The sequence below is a fragment of the Bos indicus genome, chromosome 6 (genome assembly GCF_029378745.1).
Source record: "Bos indicus isolate NIAB-ARS_2022 breed Sahiwal x Tharparkar chromosome 6, NIAB-ARS_B.indTharparkar_mat_pri_1.0, whole genome shotgun sequence".
Taxonomy (NCBI): Eukaryota; Metazoa; Chordata; class Mammalia; order Artiodactyla; family Bovidae; genus Bos; species Bos indicus.
The window spans coordinates 70,884,324-70,911,324 of record NC_091765.1 but is presented as its reverse complement, the minus strand read 5'-3'; the positions used below and the strand labels follow the sequence as shown (position 1 = coordinate 70,911,324).

The 27,001-nt window shown below is 40.2% G+C and overlaps 1 protein-coding gene across 2 annotated transcripts in view; it reads right to left on the bottom strand.

The window, feature by feature from the left end:
* The window catches only part of KIT (KIT proto-oncogene, receptor tyrosine kinase), an 87,390-nt gene that overhangs the window by 30,666 nt on the left and 29,723 nt on the right, over nt 1-27,001 (bottom strand). For both annotated transcript variants that reach the window (XM_019962772.2, XM_019962773.2), the window contains exons 2-7: nt 17,950-18,219; nt 14,568-14,849; nt 13,353-13,489; nt 9,000-9,171; nt 4,256-4,445; nt 2,003-2,118 (exon numbers count right to left, since the gene is read on the bottom strand). In XM_019962772.2, the coding sequence (XP_019818331.2) occupies nt 2,003-2,118; nt 4,256-4,445; nt 9,000-9,171; nt 13,353-13,489; nt 14,568-14,849; nt 17,950-18,219 (1,167 nt within the window). The remainder of the gene's footprint in view (nt 1-2,002; nt 2,119-4,255; nt 4,446-8,999; nt 9,172-13,352; nt 13,490-14,567; nt 14,850-17,949; nt 18,220-27,001) is intronic.

The following is a 27,001-nucleotide window of genomic DNA, read 5'->3' as shown; positions in this document are numbered from 1 at the left end:
TGACTGACTGGTAGGCCACACACTGGCAAATGGAAGCAGGAAAAAGGGGGAGAGAGATCTTCATGAGCCCTTGACCTTGAAGCCAGGGAAAGAGATGGATACAAATGACACAATGTTAGAAAATTCCCAACAACGAAGCTTCTCAAAGTGAGGCCTGTGGAGTAGACCATGGCCACAGTCTACTAGTTCTGGTGCATAGCATGTAAGCACAGAAGCCAAGACTAAGCACTGAGAAGGAGCACTTTCACTTAATTATATCTGTTGAGTCTAGTAATAAAAAAAAAAAAGATCCATTCTGGGATTTTATATATCTCTGTTCTTTTCCATCTCACTATTCTAGTGACCGGTTCTTTCTGTATTTTGTTAAGAAGTATTGATTCAGAACAAATTGGAAACTACAAATACACAAGGTCCTTGACCATAGTTTGAGAAGCACTGCACTGGAATGCCTAAAATAAGGTTTTGTATAGACAGTAATGCATATGATGTTTGCAAGGATATTGATTCACCTGCAATCATCTCTTCAATTACTTGAACATGAAGATTTCTCAGAAGCAGGCAATTTTGCCCATGTGTAATACACTAATCTCTGATTAACATCTGAATTAATCTAGTACCTGAATTGCAGGCCAATGAGAATACCATGCAATCAAAACTCTTCTGAAGAACTGAGATGTTAATTAACATGTTTCCCTTGGAAAAGCAGTTTTGTGGTCATACAAATTTGAGATATATGCTCAATCTCACGCCTCCTTCTGAGCAGGCAAAATATACATTAGTGTATTAAGGATGCTGAGAAAGTCTGTAGCTCAGAAAAATCTGTATACAGATATGATGCTCTTTATCTAAATACATGTTAACACCTTGTTCAGGAAATACAATTTTGGAAATGCTGGAACAGACAAAAGACTCCAGATTACCAACCAAAAACCTGTCTTGAGTATCACTCGCTAGCTGTTTCCATTTGTAAGGGGATCACGCTTCCCACCCCACCATGCTGGTGAGCGGCACCATCAGGGAGGTAACGATGGAGAATCACTCCACACAGCAAGTTGGAAGCTCCTGGAAGATGGGGAACTGGCTCCCTTCCTGCAGCCCAACACTTATGAAGGGCTCAGCCATTACTGAGCTGTTTTCCAGGGAACGTTCCAGATTGTCATCTCACTCCACCCCCCATACACCCTGGATAGCTAATTCTGCTGGTCATTTTGTGGACAGTCCCTTGGGATCCCACGTCTTTGGAGGCCTCCAGCCTTTGGTCCCCTGCTGGTGTGGTATGGCAGGCACCTGATCCTCTTTCTGGGAAATGTAGGTGACCCCACAGTAGAGCCAGGAGCAGGTCGTACACTTGAGAAAAGCCCCAGCTAGTGAGGACAGCCCCTGCAGCTCAACCTTTGTACAGAGATGTTGTGGGACGTGGACCACACAGGGCTCAGATGTTCAGGTGTCCACGGCCATCCTCCCACCTTAAACCACCTGCTCCCTTCTCCCCCAGTCCCCGCATGGCACACAGCAGGGACACTCTGAGCTGATCAATACTGCGTTCATTTCACACAAAATAATACCCTAACCTTGAAAGAAAAGGTGCTGTAACAAAGAAATCGTTTGTCGGGGCTTGATAGCACCTCTTTCCCACCTAATACCATAATCCAGCTCCTATTCAACCTCCAGCTCCCCATCTCAGCAATCAATAATAATACATTGTCCCTCAAACTGTTGTTATTTTTAACTTCTATGTCTCTTCTGTTGACTTCAAAGGGCAGCACCCAGCATCTGAGCGCCAGCTACAAGGTCATGTGGTCAGCGAATTGTAGGACAAGGAATTGGTTTTTGTACACATCCTTCCAACCACCAAACCACGAGGTCTTTGTTAAGGTCAAAATTATCATGAAACATTATTGACCCAGTACACAATGAACTCGGGGCGGCAGCTGTTGCAAACACCAGCCACAACTTAAAAGAATAAAAAATAAAAAGATAAGGAACCATTTGTTCTACTCACTGTTCACGTAAACATTAAATGTCACGGAAGAATTGACATCAGAATTGGACACGTGAAATGTGTAAGTGCCTCCTTCAGTCCCTTTTAATCTGGTTAGATGAAGTTCATTTACGTATCTACAAAAAAAGAACAACCCATCAGTCACCTGTGGATCACCTACCTCGAAACGTGTGGCTTTTTCAGTTTCCATCTGGAAATCCATGCCTGTTTTGGAAAACTACGTCCCATGTAATTCAGTGTTAACAAAATCCACGTTAACAAATGCCAATACACACATACATTTCATTGAGACAAATGCCTGGTACATGAGAACAGAGTGGGGAGAGGCTTTCTCGCCATAAGGCAACCTCACCCTCATCCTGAGCTGTCCTTATGGCCAGCATCCTTCCCCGCCCTGGTCCTCTGTTCAGCCTCCCTGCTCACCAGTGTCCTGAACTCACTTGCCCTACTTTAACAGCACCTGCCTGGCAAAACCCCAGGCTGGCAGGCATCTCCATCAAGGTGTCTCAAAGCAGACACTTCAGGGCCATGCAGCAAGGTCAATACCATGGCCCTCACCTTCATTCTGACAACACCAGCATCTCCTGGTTCTCCTCCTACCCCTGCCGCTTCTTCCAAGTGTCCCCAGGAGCATGTGCTACCGGGGCTTCTGTTTTACACCAAGGTTATCACAGGTGGCTATGTTCAGCACCACCATCAGGGAGTTACTGACATGGGCTCCAGTGTGGACAGAGCACTCTGGGTGGCCCTAGACCCCCAAGGGCCACAATCAACTCTGCACTGGGGTGGCTTGTTCAGTCTCCTGTCACACTGCATACATTCCCTGGGCATTCACGCTCCTCTGAACTACTTACTGTTGCTTACAACTTTCAAATCCTGACCTCTAGTCCAGACCTCCCTGTCCTACGCCTCTTTCCTCTCCAGGCCATTGTTCATGGCCCCCAGTCCAAAGCACCCCTAGGACGGGGGTGCTCACCCCCATCACCGGCTCACCGGCATCCTGTTTACCTCCTTTCGCCCTCCCTACCCTACTTCCCCAACTTTCTGCCAGGTCTTTCTCTTCTTAATGAAGCCCTTGCCTGTGAATCCCACTCTCAGGAGCTGCATCCAGGGAACCTGACCTACAAAACATCCTACCTGAGTATCTCCACTCAAGATCCCACAGGCAAGTTCAAATTCAACAAACCCCAAACTCAGGTCACTCTCCCTCCCCCTGGAATGGTATCACCTCTTATCATCCAATCTGGCTGCCCCAGCCAGACTCCTCCCTCTTCCCTGCCCCTTCAGTCACCGAGTCCTTTAAGGAGGAAGCCTGGACAGCACCCAATCCATCCTCTTCCCTCCAACCCTTAGACTTTGGTCCAGGACAGTATCCACTCTCACCCATATTTTTACAACAGCCAAGAGCTCCCAACTAGGGGGAAAAAAACCACCAATTGTAACTAGGCACCAACCTCTTATAAGCCATTGGCTCTTGATGAGATTACTTAATTCAATGAAGTCTCAAATTCCTCTTCTATAGAAAGGAGGGAAGTAAGCATGCCTCCTCATAGCATTTGTGAGGACTAAATTTATTGAGTTAATGTACATAAGGGAATGAGAACAGCGTATGGCCAGAAACAAGCACATACAACTTATCTGAGAATCGAATGAGAAGTCTGATGTAAAAGAAACTTGGGTTCATTGCTTGGCCCAAAGATGCTTAACGATTCTTAGTTTCCTTCTAGCTTTAAAAATGTAACTAAAGGCACTAACATGCCTCTTTCTCTGAAAAGAATTATTTACTGTGGCCCTAGTATATGCTAGTCACTGCTCTGAACTATCTTCAGAACTCCAGGACAGGACTCTCCTCTAATTTACAAATGAGACAACTGAGGCATGGACTTTTCTGTGTGTTCTAAACACACAGCAAAATGAAATGATGAAGACTCAGGGAGCAGCCCCAAACTTCCTTCTGTATCAGCTGTCTTCTCATACATTGATGGTTACATAAATAGGATGAGGTAGCAGTTAAGAATCCACCTAGACTGCAGGAGATGGGATTTCAATCCCTGGGTCAGGAAGACCCTCTGGAGAAGGGAATGGCAACCCACTCCATTATTCTTGCCAGGGAAATCCCATGGCCAGAGGAACCTGGTGGGGCTCAAGCCCATGGGGTCAAAAAAAAAAAGTGGGACATGAGTTAGTGACCAAACAACAAGTGCAGGGGAAAGGTAGAACTGCATAATTGCCAGTAAAAGGCCCTTTTCTTACCTGATATTACTTTCATTTTCAGACTTAGGATAATCGTCCCACTTATCAGTGGAGGTTCTGTTCATATATATCCATTGTCGGTGTACAGGTTTGGGATATGCCTCATATTCAACAACCAGATCCACATTCTCTCCATCATTTACAAATACTGTTGTGTTCATCATAGGGAAGATATTAATGAATCCTTTATCTAACCACAGCAGAATGAAACGGAAAGAAACTGTTACCTGCAAAAATCTTAACAAATAACACAACTTCATTTTTGGATTATAAAGGTAACTGACTGATTTCCAGTATTAACTGGTAGTGCCAAGTAAGCTGGTAAAGAATCCGCCTGCAATGCAGGAGACCCTGGTTCGATTCCTGGGTTGGAGAGATCCCCTAGGGAAGGGATAGGCTACCCACCCCAGTATTCTTGGGCTTCCCTGGTGGCTCAGATGGTAAAGAATCTGCCAGCAATGCGGGAGACCTGGGTTCGATCCCTGAGTTGGGAAGATCCCCTGGAGAAAGAAATGGCAACCCACTCCAATATTCTTGCCTGGAGAATCCAATGGAGAGAGGAGCCTGGCAGGGTACATACAGTCCATGGGATCACAAAGAGTTGGACAAGACTGAAGTGACCTAGCACACACTTAGCATGCCAAGTAGGAATTTTAACTAGCCATTTTACATTTTGTTTTGCTCTTGGAGAATCACAGTCATAAATGAGAAAGGACACACATTGGAAATGTTTATTCTTTTATTTTTATCTCTTAAGCAACTCTGTTAAAGATCTATCACCATGGGATAAGTCTTTTAGACCTACTAGTCCTGATGCATATTATGCTAAAAATTATTTGGACTAAGTAGCCTATTCCTAGACCCAATATAATTGTATATGTGATAAGAAGATGTCATAAATCAAGGAGGGGAAGATAGCCCCAATATTCAATAAAAATATTGCATTTTAACAATTAAGCCATATTTTTAACTAAACAACAAAACTGACTTCTATTAAACTTTGACCAAGCTGGGGGTGGGGGTGGGGGCAGTTTTCTAGGCTTTTTAGAAGCAATCAAAAAAATAAAACTTATAAAAGACAAATCTGAATACATAAATGTTTTCAAATGTCTACATATAGAAAAATTAAGGAAAAAGAAGACATGAAAATATATAAGGAAAAATAAACTAGTAATTTAAATAGGGGATCCCTTTTCACATATTAAAGACAGCAAAACGTCAATAGAGCTGTTAAAAATAATGTATATCCATTCTATGGAAAACTAGCAAAGCTAATTTGAAATAAACTTAATAACTTTGCAAGTGTAATTAAAATAGCATGCTGAATTACACATTTTAATTTGGCAGAACTCCTTTAGAAAGCATTTATAGATAAAAAATTATCTATTTTTCAGTTTAATCCAGAGAACTCTTCTTAGTGAGGTAGATAGCTACATGCAAAATAGACGTGCTATTTACCCTAGTCATAATAATCTTAAAAATGAGAAAAGGGAGAACTGGTTAAGTAAATAAAGCAGCCCTTAGAAATGGTTATATAATAATACAATGAAGAGCTTGAAAAAGACCATAATAAAATAATTGCCAATATTATATTTATAACCTTTTATGAAATGTTTACTATGTGCCAAGAACTGCATTAAGTTCTTTAGCATATTCTATTTAATAATTATGACAAATATTTAATCTTACAGCAATACTGAAAGTGAACCTTGTAACCCCTGATTTATAGATGAGAAAAGAAACCAAGTCCTGGAAAGCCATATAGCTGGCTACCCAAAGGCAGAGACTAAACGTAATGTACACAGTGAGAGGCCAAGGCTGGCTTCTTACTGTAGCATACCCTAGAGTCTCCACATACTTTAAGTGAGAAAGAAAACCTAAGATTACATGTATAATTAAAATCCTGTTGCAGTTGGAGAAGACTCTTCACAGTCCCTTGGACTGCAAAGAGATGATTTTCCAGGCAATAGTACTAGAGTGGATTGCCATTTCTTCTCCAGGGGATCTTCCCAACCCAGAGATCGAACCCGGGTCTCCCGCATTGTAAACAGACACTTTACTGTCTGAGCCACAAGCGAAGTCCATAAACCATATACCAAACCCTAAAAATGGTTATAGCAAGTTAGTGGAATTATGAAGGAGTTTTAATCTTATTGTTTTATTTCTTTTTCAAAATTGAAGATGGAATTATAACATTTAAGACTGTCATCCACTATCTCTGGTACTATTTAAATATATTTACACCCCAGGCTTCCCTAGTGTCTCTGTCGGTAAAGAATCCACCTGCAATGCAGGAGACACAGGTTTAATCCCTGGGTGGGGAAGATTTCCTAGAGAAGGAAATGGTAACCCATTCCAGTATTCTTGCCTGGAAAACCCCATGGATAAAGGAACTTGGTGGGCTACAGTCCATGAGGTTGCAGAAGTTGGACACAACTTACAGACTAAACCACCACCACTTACTGAGTAGATATCCTCCAGAGAGTATCTAACATGCAATTGGTACCCCACATGAGGTTGCCATTAGAATATTTACTATATAGTTTCCTACAGATTCAGAATAAAAAAAAAATGGAACCCAACTGTCCTTTGTATCAATGGAAAAACATTTTTCAGGTGAAATTTTAAAAAACATCCAAATGAAATCAAGTTGGAAACCAACAGCTTGTTCTAATACCTGAATCATAAATGATGCCCCTCTGTCATTCTTTAAGCTAACTTAAGTTAGTTTTGAGTAAATAAGTTTTATCTGAAAGTTACATTAAATTTTCAGGTACTCAAGGTCATAAATTCAAAGATAAAACACAATGCAAAATATAGAAATATTACAGGCAATATTATTTGCACTGATTTCTGTCACAATCATCATGAATAAAACACTAGTGCCTCCGGAGTTTTCTACAGTATAGTCTGGTCAATATAGTTTTATGTCCTATAATAGAACAGAGTTTCAAATTCATGAAGTGTAAGAATTATTAGAATCAAAAAATCCTATCTGGCTTGTTATAAAGGATGGTTTAAGAAACTGATGAGACATTAACAGTTAATCAGTACAAACACTATATCAGGCACATCTATAAAATCTGTTGCTTTTCTCCCTTCTACAGCCTTGGGAGTTAGAGGTTGTGTGTCTCATAAGAGAAAATAGAGGCAGAGTTAAAGTGGGGTGCATTTGAAATTTAAGTGGTAGAGCCCCAACTCAAAACTAGGTAGGGGTCATCCTAAAGTCTTGTGCTGCGCACCACTCCACTCTGTGTCCAAATTCTACTCCCAGCCCCTAAAGATCACTTTTCTCTGTCTCTTCCTGCTCTTGTCCCATCCCAACCCTCTCCCGAAACAGTACAGATTCAGATTACATGGACCCAAGTCTTTCCAGTTATACAGTTATATTCTTGGAAATTGATGAATGGATTTTAAAAATCTGATTACATACAACAATATGCTCAAAACATCCTTACTAATTGCTTTCTGGAGCTGAAGCTGATATATCAGCATGCTCCCTAATCAACTTAGCAAATTAGCACTTATGGAGTTTAATATTTTAAAAGCATAGCCTTTTAATAGCCTTTTATTCAAATTAATAAATGGTTCACAATCATGTTTAGGGACAGAATAGTACCCTTTCTCTGGGCTAGCTCTGTAATTGCAAATAAAGCGTCTTTTTCACGTTCATTTTGGTGAGACACTTTCCATTACAACATGAGCAGAAACAACTAACTCATATGAGATAATTGTGGGATAAATTGCAAACCTCTAACACTGCTACATAAATTATTGAAGAAATATGGGGGGAAAGAGAGAAATGAAAACAAATATATAATTTTATTATTGATAAAATTATGAGGAAGAATTTCACCACCCTACAAGTACTTAATCAAAATCAAGCAATGAGAATACGGTGGCATCCAAAAAAAAAAAAACCCCCAAGAAAGTAGATTAAATGCAAACAATACTGAGAGCCCAAAGAGTGTAAAAGAAATAATTTTAAAATTACTACACTTTCCAGTAACTCAAAAACATCATGTACTTTGCCAGTTTACTCTCATTAAGTAGATGCTTGGGAAATAAGTATTTAGTAAGATTGCTAGATCAGGGAAAACTAAACCAGTTGTGTATACCAGTTATGATATAGGTTAGGGTACAGGTTAACATGTTTGTTTATGCTCTGTAGAAACAAGAAGCCATGCCCAGTGAGCTGCCTTCCTGAAGGTTTATGTTATAGCCTGTAGGGTCAGAGGACAGGGTAAGGTGAGGGGCATACTGAGAAGGAAAAGTCAGTTCAGCCCTTTCTGCTGCCAAGTGACTACAGCCCAAGAACTGTAAAACAATAAACCAAAAGGCCAAAGGACCTCACCAAAAGATCCAGAGAAATACATTAAGGTCTAAGCATACGTCTTTCTCCAAAGAAAAAAGTCTCCATCCATTTCCAAACTCAAGTCATTCAGCAAGGAGTAAAATTCTGGGGAAAGCTCAATCTACATTTGTTGGGGTAGGGGGGTTAAGCAGAGAATGACATGTTCAAACACCTTCACAGTTACAGCTTTTCCACTTGCCTCTATTAAATGGGTAGAATTTGCTTTTGTGCTCTGGTTGGAAGATCATTTTTTTTCCACGTATTCATTCATTCAGTGATACTAAAATCCCTAAAGAATCTGTTAACATTCCATTAATGTAAAAAGGAAACTATCAGGTAATTTCTTCATTCACTATGCCAAGTAATTTACCCATTCCCAGAGGTATTTACCTACTACTTCTAAGGTTGTTGTGACATTTGCTGATCCAAAAGTGTTATTGGCGTAACACATGAACACACCGGAATCATTCACTCTTGCTGAGCTGATAGTCAACCTTTCCTGACGGAGATAACTGAAGTCACCCTGATGCCAGCTATTCTTCTTCGTCTGTGCTTTAGTCTGCTGCTCTCAGAAGGGGAGGGGAAGAAAGAAATCAAAGATTACCATACAATTTATATTCAGGATCTTTCCTAGATAAATTAAAAATAGCAGCAATTAACTTCTCCATATTAGCATTCATTATACACTACTTAAGTAAGAATAATAAAACATCATGACAAGTCTGTCATTGGAACACTTCATATTACAGGATTATATTGAAAGATAGTCATTATTAATGATTGGGAAAAAACATAAAAATTCATTTCTTAATAATCACAGCATACATAATTCCAAATTCTCTGCAGTGCTCAACATTTTTTTTTAAACAGTGCCAAATTTTAAAAGCTAGTATATAAGAAATACTACAGGATACTGATATTTTACAAGTCAGCATACCTGCATCCTATCAATATTTCCTGTTTTATATACATATTTATGTATTTTCTATTCTATAGCCCAGTGATTGAAAGAAAACACATCACTACTAACAATCATGTTCTATTTTATTAACATTTATATTATTTTCATTAATAAAAATAAATTTACAATGTCTAAGATTAACTTGAAAATTCATCCTATTGTTCTTATCCAGCAGAATGTTGGCAACTATTAAAGAGCATTCAGAAGTACACAAGACGTGTAAGACCAAACCCCAAATTATTTACACATGAGCTGAAGAAAAAAGGTTGTGCATTTACCCTTGTGATATCACCATCCTACTGTTAATATCTGTCTGCACATAAGACATGGAGAGAGTTCTTGTATGGAAACCTCATGGGGAAAAAGCCATAATATAAACTACAACCATCTCTGAAAAAATGAAATGGAATAGCATAGAGTTTTCTGTATCTTCCAATTTTTTTTTTTTACATGAACACATTCCTATTACAATGGGGAGGGGTAGGAGGGAGAGGGGAAACAACTAAAAAAACCCAAAACAACAGCGGATCTTGACATGGAACAAGATCAAGGGTGACTCCCTGTACAGGCTATGGTGGACCTATTAGCATTAGACCATTTTGACAGTACTCTAAAGCAGAACAATCCTTCTGGAAAGCAACTAGGAAGCATGTTCTGAGCCCTGATCAACTCCAGCAAATTTATCTCAAAGAAGCAACTCAACAGGAAACAAAAGCTTCAAGATATTTGCTGAAGTGAAAAACTGGAGATGACCTAATGTGTACCAGGTATCAAAAAGACTATGAATACACGAAAATTAAAAATGCTTATTTTATGTAAAAAATGTAAAATGAGTATACCTTAAGACAGTAACCATGTGTTCATACATATGCATGGGGACAGAGAGAAAAGAAACATGGAAAAAAATGTGGGCAATATAGCATTTATAAGGACTAACCACACGAGACTGCAAGCGCTTGAAATGCAAACTGAAGGGTGTTGTAAATATAAAATATGTCCCAGACTTTAAAGACTTAATATGAAAGAAAGTAGTATAAAATAACCCATTAATAATTTTAATTACATGATGAAATATTTTGGATACATTGGACTAAATACATTAAAACTGATTTTACTTTGTTTTAGTGTCATGTGCCTACTAGAAAATTTTAAATTACATAGGAGGCTCACATTCTATTTTTATTGCACAGTGCTGCTAATGTACAGTGGCAGAATTATAGCTATTTCTCTTTTTTCTCATGTTATTATATTTTTAGAAATTTTTTTTACACTAAAATAAGCACACATAAAAGCTGACTGCCAAAGCTAAATGTTTTGAAATAAAAAGAAGAGAAACCTGTTTGGTTAACTAACTGTGAGATCTTGGCCAAGTCAAGGATGCCACTATGGTCTCAGATTTTATTTCCAAAAATGAATAAAAGTCTTTAAAGGCCTGTCTAGTCTGGAGCACTGTGTCGACTTGAAGATACTCCCTTCTAAGAGATTCTTCTAATAATTGGCAGAAATCTAACATTTTTGCTGCCTAACAGCAATTGTTAAGAAGAGACGAAGGGGAAATGACATTTTTCTCTGGCCTCTCCTAGTCCATCATGTTACAGACTTCTCCTCTGTAAAGGCAGAGAGACAATGGACAGATCACATACTATATTCCACATTTACCGAATCTTCCCTCTAGTTCCTGCAAGAGCCCAGGAGTCCATTGTTAGGGAGCTAAACAGGACAATGAATACACTGGTGTTGGAAGGAATAGTTTGTCGATAATTGATACAATATCAACATCCAAACCCGGAGGCCATAATTTAGGATACTATCAGAGATCATGATTAAAAGCAGTAAAAATATGAGAGTTTATAAGCCTTAGAAAAGCTAACCAAGATTTACAGTGTTGAATAAACTCCAAGATCCTCTTACATTTTAAAACAAACAATTGAAAAAACTCTCCAACACTCAATTCACCCTAAATTTCATTGTGAGTTAAACTTATTCTAAATGATTCAAATCAAATTCTACAGATTTTTAAAATAATTTGATAGTGCTATAATAGCACTAAGTATTCCAAATTAAGCCAAAGGAAAATCAGTAAAAGATTCATGGATGAACTCTGGCATTCAGCCATGAGCCCCATCTGCAAGTCACACGTTACACAGTATTTGCACGTGATTTGGTTTTCCTTAACCCTTGGAGGTACGCACTGGGATTTCCCCAAAGAGCTCCCAACACTGCAGCCTTATCTACCAGCGCCAGTGGATTAATTGGGAATGGCAAGCAGGGCTCCTGGGAAAAAATGGTTCAGAACAAAACTGCCTGGGGCAATTTATTTCTCATCTCAGAAAGGCTAATTTTCAAGTTATACAGAGGCTCAGCTATCCACAGTCTAAACTGTTCTCTCATCTGAAATCAAGGATCATAGAAAGGCAATTAATATGGGATTGTGTTCTGTAGGGTTAGTCAAAAATCCGTATGCAAGCTATTGTTTTTATTAGGTTATATGATATGAAAATTAGGACTTCTTTCTCGGAGACATTGGTTCCATTCTCCTAGTCCATGGCAGACTTCACTTAGCAAGGTATCATCCATCACAGGTCTGCAGGAACACCATCATAATGCTTTGCATTATGGTAATTGCCATGGTTACTTATTTAGCATAGGATTCTCTAAACAGGCATAAAATTGCCAATTCAGAGCATGAGGAGGAAGAAGATGAGGAGGAGGAGGAAAAGACAGTATTTTCTTCCTTCCAATGTAATATATATGTGTGTACTGAAGAAAAACTACTATGATAGCAAATTAGCAAGATGGCCAAGATTATGCAAACAGAAATTATTGAAAACTCAGTCAATGGGAATCTTAAAAGCAAAACTCTAGGGAAACTGGACATTTCAAAGTCCTTGCTATTAATGTGAGTGAATTCAAAGGGAAAAAAACCCTTCAAATATAACTAGTCAAAATTTATTAAGATATGCCTAACACAGTATCTGACATACAGTAGACATTCAATATGCATTTGTCAAATGAATGATAACCTAAACATGTCCAAATGCTTCATATTGAAGATAACCATTTTATTAATAGCAACTGAAACAAATAGAAAACCATTAGCAATCTGATCTCAGGTAAGCAGTCTCAAAGGAGGAAATCAGACCCATATACAAAGATATCCATTTCTCAAATGGACAGGCCTTTTCATGGGGAAGGGAAGGGCTTCCTGGTTAATATCTAAGATCACGTTTCTTAATATGGAAGGGGAAAATGGCAACTTTTCACAGTATTTTAAATAATCTGGCCTGAATAGTTTCCATAATAGCTTTATAAAAATTAAGGTAGCTATTCACTGAACTGTTAATTTTTAAAAATATTTTCCCCGCTAAAGTCATTCAGAGAAACAGTATAGAGTAATAACAAGTCTGAAGTTTTCGATTTTCTCAAAATAAATTTACACAATGACATTTGTTTGTTACTCATAATGAATGTACACGTCTGCATATGGTGCTATGCAATGGGGAAATACGCATCTCAACGCACTCCAGACAGTTCCACCTCTGACAGACACACCAGCTGAGCCATCCTCAGGATGATTAATAGACTCTCTCAGAATTTGAAAAAGAATGCATATATATGTACTACTGAATCACTTTGCCGTATAGCAGAAATTAACACAACATGGTAAATCAACTAGACGTCAATAAAATACATTTCTTAAAAAATAACACTTTAAAGAAAAGCCTTCAAACCTCCCACACAGCATGATACATTGAGGAAAACGGAGCAGACAATCCACTCACCTGGCTGTTTTCCTTTATCCACATAGAGTCCACGGAACTAGACACGTCTTTAATCAAGCATGTCACTGCAAATTCCTCTCCTTCCCTGAGAAGATAGCTGGTTTTGGACACAGACACAACTGGCACAGCTTTGATGGCTAGAATAAAATGAAAAGTGGCCCTCAAACAACTGGTTGCACTGTAACTTAACTTCTTAACTTACCATTTTTCCTAAGCCATGCCCAGCTCACTCTGTGGTCTTTTAAGCAAAATATAAAGTAGGGCACTAACCAATCTGTATTACTTGTGTACCTGAAGACATCAGGAATTAAACTATGCGTCCCCCAAGTAAATTAATTAATATAGAGTGAAAAAGAGAGAATGTCTACTTTGAGATGATGATAATCCTGAACAAAGCTAGGTAGAAACCCTAGCATAGTGAAGCTGCCTTTATCTTTACTTCACGTGATGGTTTCATAAGGATGTGACCAACAACTAATTACATCCTTTTAACCAAACAGGCAACTTTCCCATGTACTGTAAAATTAATATCTTGATTATTTCTTAATAACAGGTTTTAAACAATCAAACTTTCCTTAACTCCAAAGAGAATCCTTTTCAAAAGCCTTAACGATAACTACTCAATAGCTAAATGCCCACTGGTATTGAGTTAGATATTCTCTGAAATACAAAATTCTAGGTATCCACCAGCTACCAAAATATTCTACGTCATGTCGAATTCATAACAAGGTCCATTGTTAGCTGGTACTTCTCAGATTGTGAACAGTCTAAGAAGGCATTAAAATTAAATATTTAAGGAGGAAGTCAATTCACAGATCAATAGTAAATCAAGGAGTGAATAATCTGTATGCTAATCTTTTCAAACAGTGTAAGGCTTCCCAATAAGTTTTCCTTGAAAAGAACACTGTGCATTTATGAAACTTTGGGATGTCCTGATATCAGTAGGTTTAATGACTGTCCCCAGGACCATCTAATTGCTCATCCCTGGTAGACCCACCCAGCTGGAGGCGGGTCTTGGGCCAGTCATGGGCCAGTCATGTAGTATGAGGACTGTGAAATAAAGAATTTACAAGCAGCTGGCATTATTTTGAGGCTGGGAGAACCGATCAGAGCAGCTGCCTGAGTGACCAACATACTAAGATGGACCAGCGAGAAGAGAAGTCTTAAATCAATGGATGCTCCGACACCCAGCAGAAAGCAAACAAGGGCCGGTACCTGCCCGCACTTTCAGAGTGAATTTCTTCGACAGCATGGACTTGCCCCTCTGATTCGCTGAGCAGTGCAGACAGAGCCGATGGTACTCGCGCTTCACATTTCTGATTGTGATACCTGCCTTGGGGTCGGCCACAAACGTCAAATCCTTGGGGAGAGGTTTCCCCTCACACCCCGTAAGAGAGTAATTGGTCACCTCGGGGTCTGTCAGGGGACAGCGAACCAGCGTGTCGTTTTCTTCTTTCCCGTACAAGGGAAGGTCAATCAGGAAAAGCTTCTCGGGGTCTATGGCATAACCGACAATCAGTATTTCAAACGGCACATATATAAAATGACAATGAAAACATTTTATAAAGATCTAAGACGTTGCCTTTCGGGGACTTCCCTTGTAACCCTGTGGTCAAATGCTTCCACTGCAGGGGGCACAGGTTTGATCCCAGGTTAGGGAATTAAGGTTCTGCATGCTGTGTGGCTTGGCCAAAAAATTAAAGAAAAATAAAATGCTCTCTCACAGCAAAAATCCCCAGTAGCCCAAATGGCTGCCGACTTTATTCTTTGCAAATGAAAGTAGAATTTATCTGAACTATACTAATAAGGAAAAGGTGGCACTTAAACCATATGTCAGGCACTAAGATTGGCCCATTACACATTCACCTTTCTCATTTAATCCTCAAAACACCCATCATGGATGCATGCTGATGTATGGCAAAACCAATACAATATTGTAAAGTAAAAAAGAATAGAAAATAAATAAATAAATAAATTGCAATGATCTAAAAAAAAAGAAAAACACCTATCATGTGATGGGCACTATCATTATCACCATTTTATAGATAAACCGAAGTCTCAAAACTAGCAACTCTCCTTAAGTGATGTGGCCCAGAAATGGCTAGAAAGAACTCAAACTCGGGTCTGACTGATACCACAATCTGAGCTCTTAAAACTCTGGGAATATTTTACTATAATATTTATAAATATAAATATTATAAATTTTTAATTTTTATTTTAAATTTTATTTTTAAATTATGAATATTTAAACATATAAATGTTTTATAATATTTATGAATATAAATATTTGTAATATTTATTATAATATTTGCTTTTTTTCTAAAATGTATAACACTGCAAAGAAAATAGGCCACAAATAGGCAGGCTGATGACATCTAGTAGTGTGGGGAAAAGTGTTCTCCACTAACCCAAGTGACCTTCTTTCCAGAGTTCACAGTCTCCAGGATCCTCCAGCTTCTGAAAAGAGTCTAGAAAACTATCAGGGGGCCACACAGTATGAATAACACGTGGTCCGTGCTCTATTCATATTCCTTGAAAGATATGTATAAATAGAATTTCTGGAAATCAAATAAATTGATATGCACAAGGGAAGCTTATGAGGTTCAGAAATGCTGTGGCAAATACATGATTGTCCAAACCAGGACACCTGGACGTGAAAGAGGTACAATTAGCAATTATGCTGGGATGCCTGGCATGGACTGGGAAAGCCTTAGGCCAACTGGGACCTCTATACACACCTCATTCTGTACACACAATATGCTGCCACCTCTATACTGTGTAACGATCATACAGACACATGGTTGAGCCAACGGATTACACTTAAAAAGTTTTTTCATCTTTTGGCCACACTGTGCAGCATGCGGGATCTTAGTTCTCCAACCTGGGATCGAACCCGTGCCCCCTACAGTAGAAGTGTGGAATATTAACCACTGGACCACCAGGGAAGTCCCTAAAATGTTTTTTAAAATGTCCTTTCCACATGCAAATTGAGTGCGCCACAAAAATCAATGAAATAATTGAAATCCACTTATCATATAATTTTGACCAATTTTCAAAGAGTTTTCTTAAACGAATTATGCACCTCCCAGCCTAACTAATTTATTCCGCAAATAAATTACCTCATAATGGCTGAAATATAGTTCGAGGCTATCATTGGTTATTTTCCCACTTATTCTTTCTCAATCACTTGAGCTATAGCTCCCACAACAATGCCCCGATTTCCTTCACTGCCATAAGACAAACTATACAGGCATCTAAACATCTTAAACCGGTAATAATTAAACACAGTTCCAAGTTATTGAGGATGACTTCCCCTATCAAGAAAACCTGAGCGCTCTGTGAGACTGATTTGGCTAATGCAGCAGTTTCCCTATTTATTCAGACGTCTACCCATCCTATTAATAAGCAGAATGACACTTCATTACCACCTGGAAATTACAGAGTACCTTCTTGAATGTCAAAGAACAGAACACGGGTGGCTCAACAATTATGGAAACATACCCAGAGGCTAGCTGTGGCTTGTGAACATGTATTTCTTTTCAGCTATCCACCCAGGAAAAGATAAAGTAAGGAGAGGCAGTTTCAGTTTCATGGCAACCTTCTCACAGCAAACAGGAGAGTCAATTTTACTAACCCTCCATAGAGCTAGAATGTGCATTAATTCTGTCTCCCTGAAAACAATTATATAAGGAGGACAGAGCAGGTGATCTTATCCAAGTGTTGCTGTGAGGAACTGTAACTCCAGAGGTTGCTCAGATCCACAATCTAGGACAAATTTATTGGATCTTCTTCCACCATACCATAGATGAGGTTGCAATGACAACCTCAGTCCAGGTACAAATCCAGGACGAGAACTGAAACTATTTCTCCTCCTATAACTTTGGTATGTCTCTTAAGCTTTAAGTATTCTAGTTTTTACACCAAGAAAAAGACCCCTCCCCTATCCCTTCCCCTGGCCCCACCAGGAAACCTTCTTCTGACAAGCTTATTAAAAGCACAAACACAGATGAATCACTGCATTCATCACAGGAAATGAGGTACAGAAATCCAACCATCACATTTTCCTTTTATTTCTCAGAGGTCACAATTTTTTAAATGAATAAACTGACTACTATTAAGAACCCAGGAAGGACAGAGGGTGCTTAACCAACTGAATTGTTTCTGGAATTTACTGTCTAAATGTGGATCAATTCATTTGAAGCTTTGGTCTGTTTGGGGCCTTTAGAGGCCTTTAGTTCCCTGAAGTGTTTTTACTAAGTGGGAATATCTGGGATCTCAAGGCATTAAAATGCTGTCTTCCCAAAGGGCCTAATTTATTCTCAGGGTTTACTGACACCACCAGGACAAATGGGCTAAACCATATTGTAACCTCATTAGGAAAAGCATCACAGCCTTACAAGACCTTCAGCTGGAGTCATACCCGAAGCCACTATGCATCAGAAGATGTGGGAAAACTAACTAAGAAAACTGTGTTTTATGCTTTCTAGACCCAGCCAGTAATATTTTATCCATGACTCAGCTATCTGTATGTCATCCTTAATTAAGGACAGGATATAAAGTTCTCTAAGCATAGCATCAAAGAAAGCTGAGCATTTACCTCTAACAAACACATAAATGGAACTGCTCAAGCCGCCTTTATTGGTGCACGTGTAATTGCCTGTATTTGTGGCCTCTGCTTTCTCGGTGATCCATTCCGGGTTTGTTTTCTCACTCAGTTGACCCAGGATCTCAAAAGTCCACTTGACAAATCCTGGACCAGTGCATAACAGCCTAATCTCGTCGCCAACGCTGACAATTAACTCTGATTTTGCTGGGTGGATAGATGGTAGAGACAGTTCCCCTGGACTCACAGATGGCTGAGAAGAGCCTGCCAAGAAAAACGAAAATCGTGTTGAACATGATCTTTTTCTTGGGCGAAATAAAGCATTTTTTCCAATATTGATTTCCATCTTCTGTGTACTCGACAATAAAAATAGGACAAAGCTGCCCAGCTATTTATGGTGAGAGTTCTGTTTAAAGTTTCTAAAGTTCATCTAGAAAATTAAGTTATTTTCAGCAACTCTCAATTAATCCTGAGGGTCACCCTCGGTATGCAAGCCAAGACTTGCTGGATGCCATGGCATTCTCTGGGTTAAACATACAACGGGGTCAAGTTTCCACTCTGAATATGGGCCACTGCAATGACACTGACATGCTGACACCCAGTCTAGAAGCAACAAAAACAAAACCTCCCACGATTAAACAACACAACAAAAAAACTACAGGCCCATCGCTCTTTAGGCAAAATATCCATGATCATGATAGCCTGGCTTTTCTTACAGCTTTGTGAATTCAGTTATTTCTATGCAATTGTCTTTATTCGGTGATGGTCATTTAAAAAAAAAAAAAAGATCTTTGTGTTTCAAATGATAAGGCAGAAAATGAAAATCTTATTTTAATGATCAGATCATGAGATTTCATAGCAGACGTTGGGTTGCAGCCTGATCAACCTAATGCCTACGGAGATTTGCTACATAGCAAACTAAAGATACAAAAACTAAAAGAAGTGCCTAAATAGCTCAGTTGGGAGAGTGTCAGACTAAAGATACAAAACTAGAGACTCTGAATATGAAACTGGAACCTTAGAAAAGCACAGCAGCCAATCCATTCATTCATTTGTGCATACAAGTATATACATGCATCCGTTGCATGAAGGTAAGTATCTGTTCATTACTTATGAGCTGCAAAAGCACTGTGTTAGATGCTGGGAGAAAATCCATGTAGACGGGACACACAGTCCTTACAGTCCAGAGCTTAAAGTACACAGTGTTCAATGTCAGAATAATGCAACATAGGTACAAGACTTAGCTTCAGGCGACATAGAAAGAAGTGGGCTGGATTTCCACGATATCAGAAGAGGAGAAAGAGCATACACACAGATACCACAGACAGACACCAGAGACACTCGTGCACAGTGAGATACCTGAGGTCAACTAGACTCAAGATCAGTGAAAAGTTCTGGCCCTCAGGTCAGCAGAAGCCACAGAACTCACAGTTAAGGATTTAAGACAAAAGAGGACGATGTGAGGCTGCCAGAGAAAGAGCACACTGGTGGTGATGGTACCATGAAGAACACAAAAGGCTGACTCACGTACGATCCGGGTGAGGGGAGCGAGGGCGCCAGGATAACAGAGCTCCCTGGGGGGTTTTCAGTCACTTCTGCAGGATCATGGGGGGAATGGTTCGTGTGCTTGGATTTGTGCCCCCCTCCACACATACAAGGTCAGAGACAAGAACTGACGTGGGTTCTCAAGGAGGAGCAAAAGCCGTCCAGGCCAGTGGAGGAAGCGGCGGGTGGGAGGCAGGGGCAGCCAGAGAAAGCCACAGCAGGAGTCTCTGCACACGTTCAGGGCAGAGATGGAGATAAGGTGAGAAAGGGGCAGAGATGGGAGAAGCAGGACACCTGCTCCCAGGTGCTGCATCTGGCCAGCAGGTGGACTTACCACGAATTCAGATGGTGAGAAAGGGACAGGCGGGAGAAGCAGGACACCTGCTCCCAGGTACTACACCTGGCCAGCAGGTGGACTTACCACCAATTCAGATGGTGAGAAAGGGACAGGCGGGAGAAGCAGGACACCTGCTCCCAGGTGCTACACCTGGCCAGCAGGTGGACTTCTCACCTGATTATGTGAAATTCAGATGGTGGGGAAAGAGCAGTACCTGTGAAGTTATAAGACAGGATCAAATAATCTGAGGAAACGGTTTTGTAGAAAAAAGAGGGACACAATGAGTACTGGTCGCAGAGTTCTTCCAGCTAAGAGTGGGTAGGAAAGAGTCAAGACAGATTTTTTTTTAATGGGACCATCAGAAAGGAAGGGGAGAGGCTAAAAAAGACAAGGGAGGCAACACATCAAAAGGTTTCCAAGAGAAGGTGGGTGGGTCCCAGGGCAGATGCTCAGCAGGATCAAAGGGAATGAACATAGGTCCCCAGATCTGGTTAGGAAGACACCACAGGAAATCCAATTTCAGTTGAGTGGGAATTTCTGCTGGCTTCAAGGTTAAGCCTGCAAGTGTAGACCTCTTCCTGGAGAATTATGGCAGGAGAAAGCACAGAAATAGATCTATAGTTAAAACTTTAGTAGTAGTTAAAAGGTTACAAGTTTATATAAAAAATAGGAGGCATGCTGACATCTGAAGATAGCAGGAACAGAATCCATGGAGAGGGACGGCCCAGAAGTACTCTACAGAAGGGCTGAAGTTGCCCCCTGAAGGTGTGTATAAATCACCAGTCTCAAGTTTAGTTATCCAGACAAATATTTCATCTGGGTGCCTTCCAACCATGCCATCAATTATAGCCCCATGATGTCACGCAAAGTACACCCCAGATCAGAAGATGCTGGGCAGCCTTGAGTCACAGAAAATTCAACAATAAGGTGAATTAGTCATCACATGTTACCGAGCATCAACAGAAAGAGAAGTGCTATGGGCCAGACTGTGTGCCCCCAGACTGAAGCTCTAAATGATGGAACCAGACTATGGAAATGAAGTGGTTGGGGTGATTTTTAGTCATACAGACTGTTAAATAATGAAAATGGGCACAGTGGTAAGTGAAGATGCTGGTTTTTCAAGTATTTATCTCCTTTCAAAACGAAGTACTTTCAATTTAATCCAAAAATTCTTAAGAATTTATATTTCAAATGTATTTCAATCTGGGCTTCCATGGTGGCTCAGTGGTAAAGAACACAGCTGCCAACGCAGGAGGTGTGAGTTCAGTCCTTGGGTTGGGAAGATGTCCTAGAGAAGGAAATGACCACCAGGTTCCTCTGTCCATGGGATTTCCCAGGCAAGAATACTGGGTGTGCTGCAGTATTTCTTTCTTCAGGTAGTTATGGTGAAAGCAGTAAGGCATCCTAGATAAGAACTTGACTCTTTTTTTTTTTTTTTTTTTTTAGGTTTCTAATTTTTTTTTTAATTGAAGTATAGTTGATTTACAATTATGTGTTAATTTCTACTATAAACAAAGTGATTTGGTTACACATATATTGGAAAAGGTCAGTTTTCATTCCAATCCCAAAGAAAGACAATGCCAAAGAATGCTCAAACTACCGCACAATTGCACTCATCTCACACGCTAGTAAAGTAATGCTCAAAATTCTCCAAGCCAGGCTTCAGCAATATGTGAACCATGAACTCCCTGATGTTCAAGCTGGTTTTAGAAAAGGCAGAGGAACCAGAGATCAAATTGCCAACATCTGCTGGATCATAGAAAAAGCAAGAGAGTTCCAGAAAAACATTTATTTCTGCTTTATTGACTATGCCAAAGCCTTTGACTGTGTGGATCACAATACACTGTGGAAAATTCTGAAAGAGATGGGAATACCAGACCACCTGATCTGCCTCTTGAGAAATTTGTATGCAGGTCAGGAAGCAACAGTTAGATCTGGACATGGAACAACAGACTGGTTCCAAATAGGAAAAGGAGTTCGTCAAGGCTGTATATTGTCACCCTGTTTATTTAACTTATATGCAGAGCACATCATGAGAAACGCTGGACTGGAAGAAACACAAGCTGGAATCAAGATTGCCGGGAGAAATATCAATAACCTCAGATATGCAGATGACACCACCCTTATGGCAGAAAGTGAAGAGGAACTAAAAAGCCTCTTGATGAAAGTGAAAGAGGAGAGTGAAAAAGTTGGCGTAAAGCTCAACATTCAGAAAACGAAGATCATGGCATCCGGTCCCACCACTTCATGGGAAATAGATGGGGAAATAGTGGAAACAGTGTCAGACTTTATTTTTCTGGGCTCCAAAATCACTGCAGATGGTGACTGCAGCCATGAAATTAAAAGACGCTTACTCCTTGGAAGGAAACTTATGACCAACCTAGATAGCGTATTCAAAAGCAGAGACATTACTTTGCCAACAAAGGTCTGTCTAGTCAAGGCTATGGTTTTTCCTGTGGTCATGTATGGATGTGAGAGTTGGACTGTGAAGAAAGCTGAGTGCCGAAGAATTGATGCTTTTGAACTGTGGTGTTGAAGAAGACTCTTGAGAGTCCCTTGGACTGCAAGGAGATTCAACCAGTCCATTCTGAAGGAGATCAGCCCTGGGATTTCTTTGGAAGGAATGATGGTAAAGCTGAAACTCCAGTACTTTGGCCACGTCATGAGAAGAGTTGACTCATTGGAAAAGACTCTGATGCTGGGAGGGATTGGGGGCAGGAGGAGAAGGGGACAACAGAGATGAGATGGCTGGATGGCATCACTGACTCGATGGACGTGAGTTTGGGTGAACGCCGGGAGTTGGTGATGGACAGGGAGGCCTGGCGTGCTGCGATTCATGGGGTTGCAAAGAGTCAGACACGACTGAGCAACTGATGTGATCTGATATATATTCTTTTTCTTACACTTTTCCATTATGGTTTATCACAGAATACTGAATATAGTTCCTTGTGCTATACAATAGGAGCTTGTTGTTTATCCATCCGACTTACTTCCCTCAGTACAGTCACATCTAGAGATAAGACTGTCCAGATTTGCATCTGCCAGGATGCAAGTGTGTGATCCTTAAGAAAGATACCAAGCATCTCTACCTTGGTTTCCTCATCTGCAAAGTGGGGACAGTAACAGCACCTAATTCATAAGGCTGTTATGGAAAGCACTCAGAATTGTCCTCAGGCATGCAGAAAACACATAATACATACAAGACACGATTACTCTAAAAACAGTCTCATCTTCCCTCCAATCAGTCCTGACATTTCCTATGGAAGTAACTGGACACATCATTTCCCAGATTTCTGCCTGACTTCTCCCTCCTTGGCAATAAATCATACCAGTCATTCCCCAGAGCCTGTCATACATCCCTGTATGCCTCTCCACTCCTGCTGCCCTGATCCCAGAAGTCATTTACTATGTCCAGAATGAACAGCCATTCCTGAAAGATACCCATGCCTCCAGCCTCCACTCACCCCACCCTCAAATCATCCTGCCTCATAACCCTGATATCCATCAGCCTAAAACACTTTTTCAACACCCCCAACCCCAGCCTCAAAAACCCTAACAGAGGCAAGCAGCAGCTAACACTGACATCATGCACAGCTTACAAAGCACTCTCATGGTGTTAATTTCTAGCTGTTTCCTCTGGACCCAACCTGCCTCTCCAATCCTTTTAGCCTAAGGATCCCGCGAACGCTCTTCATTCCATGCTACGCCCACCTCTCTGCCCATGCACCCAGGACATAACTACTCCATCAATTTGCCTCCTTATCAGGAAGAAAGCCCAATCTTCATGGATGTTGTTTGCTCTCTAACTATTCCAGGTCACAACCACCTGTTCCAAAATCCTCAGCTCCATCACCCATTTGGCTTCTGGTGTACAAGAGTGGTCTATATCTAGATCTTACCTCTGCCTACTCTGGGGTATTAGGGCCCTCAGAACAGGATCATAAATCGTACTCCCTCCCCACCTGAGCACAGTTACATAAAAATTCCCTTCAATCACTGACCATATAAAAGATTGGTGGAAAGACAGGTTCCAAAATACCTAGCCCCAGTAACAGATGTCAACAGTCTATTGACCTATTCTCCAAAGGAGGACAATGTCTATTCTGCTGCTCTACTAAGAAAAAGTAATGGCTTGATTCATCCATTAAAATTACTATAGATACCACCGAAAGAAAAGCTTCCAAATTTGAGATCACTAGCTTACACTTTCAGAGAAGGCAATGGCAACCCACTCCAGTACTCTTGCCTGGAAAATCCCATGGACGGAGGAGCCTGGTGGGCTGCAGTCCATGGGGTTGCGAACAGACACAACTGAGCGACTTCACTTTCACTTTTCACTTTCATGCACTGGAGAAGGAAATGGCAACCCACTCCAGTGTTCTTGCCTGGAGAATCCCAGGGACGGGGGAGCCTGGTGGGCTGCCGTCTATGGGGTCGCACAGAGCCGGACACGACTGAAGCGACTTAGCAGCAGCAGCAGCTTACACTTTACTTTTAGAGTTTAAAAAAATAAATTTTTAAAATAGTCACCACCAGAGGCATTCAGGGTTTTCTTTTCAAAATAAAGTTTAAGTTCAACCCTCAAACTTGAGCATATACTAGAGCATGGCTGTGGATATTATTCTCTTTTCTCCAAACTATCTTGAGTGCTGTTATAATGTTCTCTCTCTCACACACACACAAAGATTAGAGGTTCATGTTAAATATATATATATATGTACATGCATATATATATATATACACATACCCACACATATACACATACAAACATGCAGACATATATATATACACACACACACACACACCCCTTTATATTTAAAAGTCAGTATCAGTAAATTAGTCCAACTGAGCTTTGAAACTGCTCTGGAATCATACATTTTGAAATGTATCTGTATATAGCAAGTTCTCAACAAACATTTGCTGAATGAGGTTTTATCTATGTCAGGACCCTTTGCATTTGAAATGTACTTCCCTAATGATGTTTGACTAATAAAAACACTGACTTATTTTCTGTTTCCTGAATATGTTAATTAATAAGTCCCCCAAATATGACAGATGGCAAAACCCACCATTCTGAGGAGCAACTAGTCTAGTGAATGATGGCTGGGGGCTAGGAACTCCAGCATCTATTCAGAAAATATTCATTCCAGGTATCCTGCTAAGTGCTGGACCTAGGAGACAGTCCCTGCTCTCAAAAAGCATAAATAAGAGAGGAAAAGGGCACTTGAGCAGTCAACAATGCAAGATTTTAACAGCAGTTCAAAACAAATACCAACATACCCTCTATAACCTTTGACCAGTATAAAATTCAACCACATCCAAAAGAATTGAAAGCAGGAATGCAGATACCTGCACACCAACATTCATAGCTGCAGTGTTTACAATAGCCAAAAGGTGGAAATAACCCAATTGTCCATCAACAGATGAACGGGCAAACACAATGTGGTGTATACACAAAACAGGAGTATTATTCAGCCATAAAGAGGAATGAAATTCTGACATGCTGCAACATGAACTTTGAAAACATTATGCTAAGTGAAATGAGCCAGAAACAAAAGGTTAAATATTGTATGATTCCTCATATATGAGGTACTAATAATAGGCAAATTCATAGAGACAGAAAATAGAAGAGAGGTTGCCAAGGGCTAAAGAGAAGAAGGATTGGAGAGTTATTCTTTTAATGGCTACAGAGTTTCTGTTTAGGATGATTTTCTTTAGGACATGGTGACGGTGGCACATCATTATAAACACACTTTAACAGCACTGAATTAGACACTCTCATGCAGAGTTGACTCATTGGAAAAGACTCTGATGCTGGGAAGGATTGGGAGCAGGAGAAGGGGACAACAGAGGATGAAATGGCTGGATGGCATCACTGACTCGATGGACATGAGTTTGAGTAAGCTCCGGGAGTTGGTGATGGACAGGGAAGCCTAGAGTGCTCTAGTCGATGGGATCCCAAAGGGTCAGACATGACTGAGTGACTGAACTGAACTGAGACACTCCTAAATGGTACTTTTTATATTATGTATATTTTGCCACAATTTTTTAAAAACTTAAAATCAGTAATTCTTAGATTTAAAATCAATAAATCAATAATAATTAAAATTGATCTAATTTAAAATCAAGGCCCAGGTGAAGCCTCAAACTTTCTCAGGCTTCTTGGCTCTTTCTTATCTGACCACTCGGACCTTCAGTAGCAGCCTCTGTGAGCCCCCCAAATTTATCTTAAATCCACATCACTAAAAATTAATCACAGTTAATATTTTTATTCATTCCACACAGTTGTGCTTAAGGGCATGAACACCACCTTTTCTTCCTAGCTTTCTACTACCTTATAAAGTAGGCATTCATAGCAGAAGCTCTTTAACTCTCTGGGCTGAATAACCCAGAGTTTTAAATCACACTGACTACTGCCCAAGAGACTTGAATGTTCAAGGCTACCAGATTCTTCTTTCATCCATTTTTCCTTCCCTCCTCATACTATCTGAGTCCTTTGGTTTTATTTTCAAACCTGTTTATAGAATTGGGACTTGACAGTATATTATATATAAATTGTGTGTGTGCTAAGTCGTTCAGTAGTATCTGACTCTGTGTGACCCTATGGACTGTAACCCGCCAGGTCCCTCTGTCTAATACTAGAGTGGGTAGCCATGCCCTCCTCCAGGGAATTTTCCCAACCCAGGGACTGAACCCACGTCTCTTATAACTAAGCACATGTTATGAAAGTTGATGAAATATGGGTATGTGTTGGGGGGAAAGCTGTCGATTCTCTGATAACTAAGCAACACTCTACAAGGGTGGCTCAACTGAAAAAAAAAAAAAACCCACAAGTACTTCAAGTTAAATGTGGGTGAAACACAAGAAGAGTGAGAGAGGGCCTCCAATTTGCAAACATGGGGGGGATTCTGCATTCCAAGCTAAAATTAAAAATTGCAGACTTTGTTTTGTGGGTGTGGAGGACAGCAGCTCAGAACGGTCTGAGAATGCCCATCAGTCAACCCAAACTCAGGAAAGGTTCTGCTTCTCCATCAAAAAGAACAAAGCTATCAATCTTTCTTTTCTTAAGCAAAATAAGCCCATTCAAGGTAGACCTGTTATTTTCTGTAATCTTTAGATTAAAAGACTCATCAAGAGTCCACACTGGGCTTCTACAGAAGGCTC